This window comes from Oncorhynchus kisutch, linkage group LG15 (assembly GCF_002021735.2).
Source record: "Oncorhynchus kisutch isolate 150728-3 linkage group LG15, Okis_V2, whole genome shotgun sequence".
Lineage (NCBI taxonomy): Eukaryota > Metazoa > Chordata > Actinopteri > Salmoniformes > Salmonidae > Oncorhynchus > Oncorhynchus kisutch.
Window position 1 is genome coordinate 67,561,473 of NC_034188.2, and position 11,175 is coordinate 67,572,647.

At 42.5% G+C, this 11,175-nt stretch overlaps 1 protein-coding gene across 2 annotated transcripts in view; it reads right to left on the reverse strand.

Moving 5' to 3' along the window:
- Positions 1-10,946, reverse strand: part of esamb (endothelial cell adhesion molecule b) — a 68,788-nt gene extending 57,842 nt beyond the window's left edge. The window contains exons 1-2 of one of the 2 annotated variants that reach the window (XM_020503306.2): positions 10,846-10,946; positions 10,458-10,636 (exon numbers count right to left, since the gene is read on the reverse strand). In XM_020503306.2, coding sequence (XP_020358895.1) covers positions 10,458-10,512 — 55 coding nt within the window. In that variant the 5' untranslated portion in view covers positions 10,513-10,636; positions 10,846-10,946. Of the gene's footprint in view, positions 1-10,457 lie in introns of both variants that reach the window. The other variant, XM_020503305.2, reaches the window with a different exon arrangement.
- Between the last annotated feature and the right edge of the window lie 229 nt (positions 10,947-11,175).

Consider the following 11,175-nt stretch of genomic DNA (forward strand, 5'->3'; position numbering starts at 1 on the left):
TTGTGTGTTTGTGTCATTCTCAAAACGTTTGGCCACGACTGTACACAGTACACCGCCCAAGCCGACATTTGCATATGCTTGTGTGTAAAGGCTGAGTAGAGATGTTTACTGCTCATAACCCCAACTACATCTCGGAGCCAACCCATCCCCAGCCAGTCTGCTCAATCCTGTGGCACTCATGGAGATTAGATGAGGGATGGCTGATGTATCTTAGTACAGGTCACTAAGCTGTCTCTCCAAACTCTAATCTTATTATCAGCCCAAGCTGGCTTTAAGGGGGAGGCAGGAAGTTTGCGACAGGCTGATCCCAACCGTACAGAGAACACGTCTTAATCTGGCCACTGCGCTGCTCTTTGATTCCAAACACAGTTGCATTAGGCACCGGGACATGGCTGGCTGCTGGTGGACTGGGTGGGCGGGTGGATACCCGTTTAATAAGCTAAACTACAAAAGTACGTGGAAAATCTCATTCCCAAATCATGGGCATTAATATAGAGTTGGTCCCCCCTTTTCTGCTATAAGAGCCTCCACTCTTCTGGGAAGGCTTTCCACTAGATGTTGGAACATTGCTGCGGGGAATTGATTCCATTCAGCCACCAGAGCATTAGTGAGGTCGTGCACTGATGTTGGGCGATTAGGCCTGGCGTTCCAATTTGTCCCAAAGGTGTTCGATGGGGTTGAGGTCAGGGTTCACTGCAGGCTAGTCAAGTTCTTCCACACGAATCTCGACAAATAATTTCTGTATGGACCTTGCTTTGTGCACAGGGGCATTGTCCTGCTGAAACAGGAAAGGACCTTCCCCAAACTGTTTCTGCAAACTTGGAAGCACAGAATCATCTAGAACAGCAGTAAGATTTCCCTTCACTGGAACTAAGGGACCTAGACCGAACCATGAAAACCAGCCCTTATTCCTCCTCCACCAAACTTTACAGTTGGCACATGCATTAGGACATGTAGCGACTTCCTGGCATCCGCCAAAACTAGATTCGTCAGTCGGACTGCCGGATGGTGAAGCGTTATTAATCACTCCAGAGAACGCGTTTCCACTGCTCCAGAGTCCAATGGCGGCGAGCTTTAAACCACTCCAGCTGACGCTTGGCATTGCGCATGGTGATCTTAGGCTTGTGTGTGACTGTTTGGCCATGGAAACCCATTTAATGAAGCTCCCGAAGAACAGTTATTGTGTCGATGTTGCTTCAAGAGGCACTTTTGAACTCGGTAGTTTCTGTTGCAACCGAGGACAGATGATTTTTTACGACCTATGCGCGTCAGCACTAGGCGGCCCCGTTCTGTAAGCTTGTGTGGCCTACCATTTCACAGTTGAGACGTTTTTGCTTCTAGACGTTTCTACTTCACAATAACAGCACTTGCAGTTGACTTGGGCAGCTCTAGCAGTCCAGAAATTTGACAAACTGACTTGTTGGAAAGGTAGCATCCTATGACGGTGCCGCGTTGAAAGTCAGAGCTCTTCAGTAAGGCCATTCTACTGTCAATGTTTGTCTATGGAGATTGCATGGTTGTGCGCTCAATTTTATACACTTGTCAGCTGAAATATCCACATATACTCATTAGATGGGGTGTCCACATCTGTATTTATAGTGTATTACCATAATTTAATCCCCACTACTCAAGGTTTACCTTTGAGAAAGCAGGCCCGATTCAAATAACACATTGGCTTGGAACCTTCAAGTTCAAATGCATTCAAGTTCATACATAGTTAACTATTATAGTCTGGACAGACAATTTGATTGGGAGACCATCCAAATAAATAGTATTAGTGGAATATGTAAACAGATCATGTGACTACCTTCAAAGACATAGTGTGAACTATACACACAGACAAGTACACTTATACAGTGTGTACCTCGTGCCATTGCTAATTTGATTAAACTAGCCTGAAGCAAATTCAAGGAAATGGCTGTTCTAATAAGTTCTGAAAACCTAATGGAATAGTTTTTCTCCACGTCTCCAAAACAAACCATGTTGTTTTCCTGTCTCTAATGTAGGGCGATGTGGCGTAACAATCTTATTTTTTCCAAACTGATGGGCGATTAACGATATGTCTACATTTTTTATGTTGTTTTCTCTAAATAAAGTTTTGTTGGACAATTAAAGCTCAATACATTGCATATCAAAAAGGCAAAAAATAATCTAATGAATTCAGGGCTTGTGAAATTATACCTAGGGTAAATATAAGCCTTCCACAACCATACGTTCCACTATTTTATAATTTTATCAAAATAGTTTAACCTGCTTTTTTGCAATAACCACTCATCTGGCATTCAAGTCTATAAAAATTAAGTTTTTGTTACAAATTTACCAGAACTACGCACAATGCACATCCCCTAATAATGATCAAGGTCTTGTAGCAGGCAATATAGAACACTAACACTGGTCTCAAACAATCTCTTAAGCACAAGCCCACGTGCTAGTGAATTGCCAGCTAATCTTTATTTTCCAAGTCTAGCCAACTTGGATGCATTTGTTAGCTAACAAGGTAGAACAGTTGAACTGTTATGAACACACCTCCTGTCCATCTCCAACTGTTTAAACACCATACTAGGCTGTCCAGTTTATTTCAAGTGGCATACCTGGATAAGAATATGCTTATTTCTCAGAATGAGAACAATTTGCCATTGCTTATATAAATGCGTATTTTTATGCTCATTGCACATTTATAAAAACAGACTAAACAGCTAGCACATAACAGTCTGTGGCTAAAATGCTGCTAGTGGTACATGGTACCGCAGTGTCGCACGCAACAGAAACTGGGCATTGATACTAACGTTTTAGTAGGGTCTGCTCTCCATCAATTTTCGGGGTTGAGACATAAAAAGGGTATCGTTAGACAGGTTAACCCTTTACACTTGTACCCGTATACAGGTGTAAAATGGCTGATTTAGGCAGTAATAAGCTCCTAAATTGGAATGTAGTGGCTGTACAGTAACATTACTTATACATAATGTCAGAGCTCTGGCTCTGCACTTCAGAGCTGTGTGGATTTTGACTGGACAACCGTTCTGAACTTGAGCATCGCACGCGACACAAAGTTGCCCCCATCCCTCCCGGTAATTGGGCAACTTTAGCAAATGTTGCTGTAAATTATGATGACTCGATGTATTTTGACAAAATGTACATTGTTTAAAGCAGTCTGTCACAAATAACACCTAAGCCCCCTACACTGTAAAACTAAATCTATTATTAAATAACTGTTTCCACTGAGTTTTTTTGTTGTTTACTCAACTTTTAGTCCAAGTGTTACACCTGAACTAAAAATAATTGTTGGCCCATACCAGTAGCGGTGCGTGGGGTAAAATCACTAATGAAGACAAGCCAAGCCAGTAAACAAGCCATATTACAACCTTTGTTGTGATAGAGCAAACAACACATATAACCCATTCGTTCATACGCCACTGTGATATATAATAAGGCTGTGACAACAAAAAGACAGCAGTCACACAGTGGCGGAATAAATTAAACTATACTTTTCTCATCACAAAACCGGAGAGCAACATCTGTCCTGTGAAGTCCACAAAGCAAATATTGCATACAATGTTAATGTTCTTACAGTTTACTAAACAGCTATCAATCTAGAATCACAGAGTTACCACAAGTCAGCACAAAGAAAACAGGAGCACCGCTATTCAAGCACCATTTCAAATTAAACATACAACATCAAAGCAACAAAACTACTGTATATATGCTTAGTTGAATACACTGAAAACAAACTTAACAATACCAAAAACAATTTAGTCCAATCAATGGCGCTAAATATCATGTGGCTGTCCATGGTTATGATTTGTGTGTGCGCGTGTTTGTGCACAAGTTTTTAAAAAAACATTTTTTACCCACCCTACTACATTTTTTTTATTTATTCTTGCGAAACATATATTTGGATTCTTCAAATTCATTTGATATATCGCCCAGGACTACTCTAAAGCTTCCTTTCATGTCCATGATGACCAAAGTGCTCATCTTAATTAACTCAATTTAACAGAACATCAATTAGGTCTACCTGTAATAACACTTTTTCAGGTTCCCAACACACACAAAATAGTGGCAGCATGTTAAAACATTTTTATAACACTTTCTTTTTTTAACAGTGCACCATAAACAATAGCCTCAATAATACAGTAGAAAAAGTCTATATACAGTGTGTGCAAATGAGGTAGGATAAGGCAATAAATAGGCCATGGTGGCGAAGTAATTACAATATAGCAATTACACACTGGAATGGTAGATGTGCAGAAGATGAGTGTGCAAGTAGAGATACTGGGGTGCAAAGGAGCAAGATAAATAAATAAATACAGTATGGGGATAAGGTAGTTGGATGGGCTATTTACAGATGGGCTATGTACAGGTGCTAGATTCAAGATGGCGCCGGAGGAGATGGCCACCGTATTACGGTCGCCTAACCAATTGTGCTATTATGTATTTTTTCCCACGATATTTGTAAATTATTTTGTACACAATGTTTCTGCAACTGTATCTTACGGCAGAAAAGAGCTTCTGGATATCAGGACAGTGATCACTCACCTCGGATTAGACAAAGATTTCTTCAACAGCAGCAGCAAGCAGGACTCACACAGAAGGTAGTGCGTACGGCCCAGTACATCACTGGGGAAAAGCTGCCTGCCATCCAGGACCTCTACACCAGGCGGTGTCAGAGGAAGGCCCTAAATTGTCAAAGACCCCAGCCACAGACTGTTCTCTCCAATACCGCATGGCAAGCGGGACCGGAGTGCCAAGTCTAGGACAAAAAGGCTTCAACAAGTTTTTACCCCCAAGCCATAAGACTCCTGAAAAGGTAACCAATGGTTACCCGGACTATTTGCATTGTGTGTTACCCGGACTATTTGCATTTGTTTTCTAATTCTTTGTGGTTCTGTGTAATCTGAAGGGGTCTCTAACATGTGTCTCGAACATGGTCATACATTTGGCAGGAGGTAAGGATGTGCAGCTCAGTCACCACCTCATTTTGTGGGCAGAGTGCACATTTTTTAATTTATTTAACATTTATTTATCTAGGCAAGTCAGTTAAGAACAAATTCTTAGTAACAATGACAGCCTACCAAAAGGCCTCCTGCGGGGACGGGGTCTGGGATTGAAAATGTAAAAATATAGGACAACACACACATCATGATAGAGACACCACAACAGAGAGACCTAAGACAACAAAATAGCATGGCAGCAACACATGACAATACGGCATGGTAGCAACAGAACATGACAACAACATGGCAGCAGAACAAAACATGGTACAAACATTATTGGGCACAGACAACAGCACAAAGGGCAAGAAGGTAGAGACAACAATACATCACACTAAGCAGCCACAACTGCCAGTAAGAGTGTCCACGATTGAGTCTTTGAAGAGATGGAGATAAATCAGCCCTGTTTGACTGTTTTTTGCAGCTTGTTCCAGTCGCTAGCTGCAGCAACCTGAAAAGAGGAGCAACCCAGTCATGTGGGTGCTTTGGGGACCTTTAACGGCAGAACGGGTGTCGTATGTGGAGGATGATGGCTGAAGTAGCTATCTCAGATAATGGGGAGTGAAGCATAAGAGGGTTTTATAAATAAGCATCAACCAGTGGGTCTTGCGACAGGCATACAGAGATGACCAGTTTACAGAGGAGTATAGAGTGCAGTGATGTGTCCTATAAGGAGCATTGGTGGCAAATCTGATGGCCGAATGGTAAAGAACATCTAGCTGCTCCGGAGCACCCTTACACGCTGATCTATAAATCACGTCTCCGTAATCTAGCATGGTCATCTGAATCAGGGTTAGTATGGCAGCTGGGGTGAAAGAGGAGTGATTACAATAGAGGAAACCCAAGTCTAGATTTAAACTTAGCCTGCAGCTTTGAAATGCTTCCTTTGGCGTTGATGCCTCATGATTGAGTACTGCTCTGTAGACCGTGATTTTTTATTTTGCTGTGATCTGATAGGTGTCAGTGGGCTGACTGAACACTGAGTATTTTTTTTAACCTTTATTTAACTAGGCAAGTCAGTTAAGGACAAATTCTTATTTTCAATGATGGCAGTTAACCCACTGTTCCTAGGCTTTGTTCAGGGGCAGAACAACAGATTTTTGACCTTGTCAGCTCGGGGATTTGATCTTGCAACCTTTCGGTTACTAGCGCTCTAACCACTAGGCTACCTGCCACCCAATCACTCTCGGTTGAGGTCAGTGATAAATTAGTCTACAGTACTAATGCCAAGAGATAAGCTATAGGTGTACCTACTGTAGGAGTCCCCTTATCCAGTTCCGGCATTTAGGTCACAGCAGATAAGTACATGTCCCTGGAAATTATTGATATCCCCCTCTAAGATGGAGAAGCTGTCTTCACTAAAGTATTGGGATTCTAGTAGGGGGGAAAGGTAACACACAGGAGGGGAATTTGTAGTCAAATGTAAAACACACACTCTTTCTCTCACCCTGTAGTAGGCTCCCAGATTTCCCCTGGGAACCCTCCTTAGAAGGTCCTTAGCCTCACAAAACCAGGTCTGGAAGATCTAAAACCAGGCGCCACCTTCTAAGACCAGGTCACACACCTAATCTACCCCATCCACCTGGCCCCGAGGCCTGTAGAGAGGATAACGCATGCTACTCTCTCACTCCTCAACGAATACTAATCTCTCATCTCCCCATAGCCAAAACCCCTCCTCGGTCCAAGCTCAGCCATCTTCTGCCCTTTCCCCTGACAAACCCATCTAGCTTTACAAACCTGTCATTTACCATTAAAGAGCTAACCAAACTCTACCAGCTCTATACCACAGACCCATCCTCTGCTATTACACCAACGGATCCCATCGCTCTACAATTACACACAAACAACTAATCTTCCACCAACTCACTACAAAACTCTACTCTTTGACCCGGTAACCCATCTCTTACTTGTACAACAAAGCCAACAGAATAAAGGCAGGTTTTCACACCTTTGTAACCTGCCTTGAAAATCAATGGCAAGACATTTTAAAATGTAAATGAAAGATGCTTTTCCAGACGTTTCCGTTTTAACAAAGGGCTGTTTGTGTTGGTGCATGAGAGATAGAGGATGTACAACTATTATTCCCTTCTATCTTAATGACATATTCAGGAAGCTGAGACTAGAACACCCCAGCCTCCCACTAGATTCAACACGATTTAAAAAAATAACAATATAAATCTCAACTGAATGTGGTTTTGTTCTGATCTATGGCGTGCGGCATGCTACACATCTTACCTCTACATACTGTCACATGTCCAGAACATCCAACATTTCAATATGATACTATTAACCCCTGGACATCAATGTATGAAAAGTGAAATTGAGTCAAACCAAATTACATAAAAATCAACACCTAAAGGTGAATAAATGAACTGAAACACTATTGAGGCCAAAGCAAGGAGCACATTGTCTCAGTCAGTAATTGATAGAGTGGGATGATAGTGGCATGGCCTCACTGGCCTGTGTTTCAACTCATCTCCCTGGCAACCTGAGCCTTCCGTTCCCCCCTCCCCTACCTGCCCTCCCTTGCCTGATGTCTGCCATCCCCTTCCCTGCCTTCCATTCTCCTGCCTTCCCACCCCACTTCCCTCCCCCTCCCTAACGTGACACCTGCCCTCTCCCACCTGCCCTGCCTGATGCCTGCCTGCCCTTCCCCAACTTCCCTGCCTGCCCTCCTCCACCTTCCCTCCCCTGCCTGCACTAACTGCCCTGCCCTCTCCCACATTCCCACCCTCCCCTCTCCCACATTCCCCTCTCCCACATTCCCACCCTCCCCTCCCCTGCCTGCCCTCCACTGCATCATTAGTCACATGAGGACAGGATATAGATGGAGATGTGGTGAAGGGCTCCTGTCAGGCTGTGGCAGCACCAACACCGCCACCTTGACGGCAGTCAATCAATGTGCGTCAGCCTCGCTTCACTGCACTCAATTGTCAGACTCAGCTTCACCATCAGAACCTCTGTTTCCTTCCCCACAGAGTTACACTGTACCATAGTAGACTCGACAGACAACATAAATCGCAGTACTATATGTTCGACTGAGTATTATTCATGCCACAAAGACAGGCCTATTTTCAACCCATTAAAAACACAACCATTGTAGGCTACTTTTGTCTTTCTGCTAATTCAGACAGACACATCAACAGATTGGCAGTGTATAAAAGAAGGCTACTGTATGCTATTCTGAAGGGAGCTCAAACAACTAACAGAATGGAAAGAAACAGAGGAGTCTACCATAAATATTCAAATATTCAAACTCAGTGTAAGATGTTCGGCTATTCACTGTCAGTAGGAGTTAATGAGGTGAAATATTGACTGCGTAGGTGCTACACATCCTGGCTGCGTTGTGGGGGGTATATATATATATATATATATATATAATTGTCCCATCTAACTGGGCATTAGCCTTGCTAATGATCTCTGCTGTGAGAGGAGCTAATTCTGAGGCACTGGCTCCCTCCGTTCCAGGAGGGGAGGAACCGTACTACTGTCAAATCATCTTTGCTACCAAAGATTTTTGCCTACCATAAAACACTATGATTACTTAGTGATTAATTGCTCACGCTGAATTAAATTACAAGCTGAATTAAATGTAAAAGGGTTACAAAATAAAAAAGCTTGTCGTACGCTCAAAGCTCCGTTGACATTCCACAGAGATCAGCTTGTTTTTCTGAGAAATATTTGAAAAATAACAGGAATTTAGCATTAACATATAAGGCATATAATATAATGTCTCAAAATCAATATCTATCTAACCTCTATTGTTTTATGTCCTCTGGAATCGAGAAGAAAGATGACGAGTTCAAATGTGAGCTGACAATGGTATTTTCCTGTTGTTTTACAAAAAAAAATTCTGGCCTCCATTGAGCTTTAGTCACCCTAATCTTGGCTATCCTACAATCAGGTGTGTTAACTGGAATAGTTCAAATACATGGAACAGCTGTGGATCCCCGAGGAGAGGTTTGAAAATCCTTGGCCTAGAGCCCTCAAATTCAAATCTGGACATCTAAACCAGTTCGTTCCACTGCTTCTTTTCTCCATTCTTCCCCTCTAACGCCATGTTTGCCATTTTAATACCAGTCCCCAGCCAGTCAGTCAGCATCACTTGCGCTTTAATCTCATCAGCCAAGACCGCCACCCAGGCCGGCCAGTGAAGCTATACCTTGTCCTTGTTAAAAAACACCAAGGCAAATCAGCGGATTACAACTTCCTTTGACTTCAGCAGCGTGGTCTGGACAGTTAGGTGACAACCACAATGCTCATCTCACTGTTGCTGGGAGTCAATCACATATCTAGTATGGGGGTTCCTCAACATAACATGGGTTACAATAGGCCAGGGTTTCCCAACTGGCGGCCTGCAGGTGGTTTTATTCGGCCCCCCAAATCATTTACATTTTACTTTGGGGGATTAAAAAGACTAAAAACACCAGCATATCAGCTTTGAATTTTGTAAATCTTTTAAAGATATTATATCTATTTGAGCTTCTTGTGATCCATTTGCGCTCTACAAATGATTTGTAATTATGTTCCGGATCCGCTCAAGAAAAAGAAATCGGCCTGCGGCTGAATCTTGTCGATGATCCCTGCAATAGGCTAACTGTGAGTAAACCTGATTCAAATATACAGCTCTACCATCAGAATCACAGTGCTTTTTGATAGTTGCAACTGTCCTGACAGGTTAAAAAAATGTATGTAGCCAGTTAGATAGGTAGGCTATAAGCAAACCACACCTTTCTCCCCTCAACTATTGAGGAAACCAACACATGGTTCAATGGTGCTTTGAAACAAGACAAATAATTGCAACCTAAAAAAACATGTAGGATATATTTTATTACTCCATGTACTAGATAACTTAATTTCAGGGGCTAAATCTCACGGGGTAATTTGACTTTTTGAAGAAGATAAAAAAAAATACAAAACTAGATTACACTATAACACTATTACATATATATAACACTATTGTAACAAACCATGCAAATGCTTTTGGGACAGACAGTTGTTCCCACATTTCTAATCAATCTAAAATATCTGTTGATATCTAATCATGTAGATTTGGAGCCAAGATATGCTTTTCATCAGGCTAGAACCCTAGACTAGAGCGCGAGGTCTTCACACCTGATTTAGGTATTCATAGGTGCAATCATGTTTATAAAACAGGTGGTAGCCTACCTCACATCCCTCTCAGTTCCAAATCTGATCAACAATTTGTGACATGTTTTTGACATCGCCTGAGGAATTTTCCAATGTCACATCTTCTGAAAGCTACACAGAATGACTAAAATGTAGTTCAATGTGAAAAAATAACTTCTACCACAAGCCTTTGATGACCATACCGCCTATGTGTAAATAAATGACGCAGAGCTGGAACGACAATAATGTTTGAAATAGTGTTAAATGTGTCAAACTTGTTTACATAATACAAAAAAGGTAAATAAACTGACTAGTTGTGAAACAAAATGAGCTTACCTTGAAAAACCCATAACAATGACAGGAGCGCTCGGACTCTCCCTGATATCGCCATCACCCAACATTAAACGCACGTGCCCGGTGCGAGCCACAGGACGAACAGCGAATTTGGTGGTAGTAGGCGTCAGTTGTCTTTTTGAAGTTCGTCTCCTGTTCGATGGGTTGTCCTCCGCTCGGATCTGGCGAAAGTGAATGCAGGAAGCAGAACTTCGACAGTATGGAAAAGTAATGGTTTATGAATTATTTCAGTTTTCCCGTCCTGCGAGAAAATATTGCAGAGCACTATCGCTGGTTCACTTCCACCGTACACGGTCAAAGACGTAACCATTTATCGATTAGTCAACTCAGTTTCCCTTGAGTTTACCCCGGTCACTCCACAAATCCTTACATTTGTGCTGGCGTCCCATCGCTCCCAGAGTTGAAATGTAGACAGCTCTCTCCTCTCCTCGTCCTCGAAGTGAACGGTTACAATCTGCCAACTACCCGCCTGCACCTTTGCGCACATGACAAGCCCCGCCCCTATCATTATGGGCATGGCTTAATTTTGCACAGGTGGTTTTTGTACTGTCTGCTGTGTGACATCTCTACACAAGATGAATAATTTATAGTACTAATTACTATGAAATAAGGCTTGTAATGTAGCCCGACCACCGTCTCAGCCTTCAGCATCTATGCTGCAATAGTCTATGTGTGTGTGGGGGGGGGGGGGGGGGGGGGG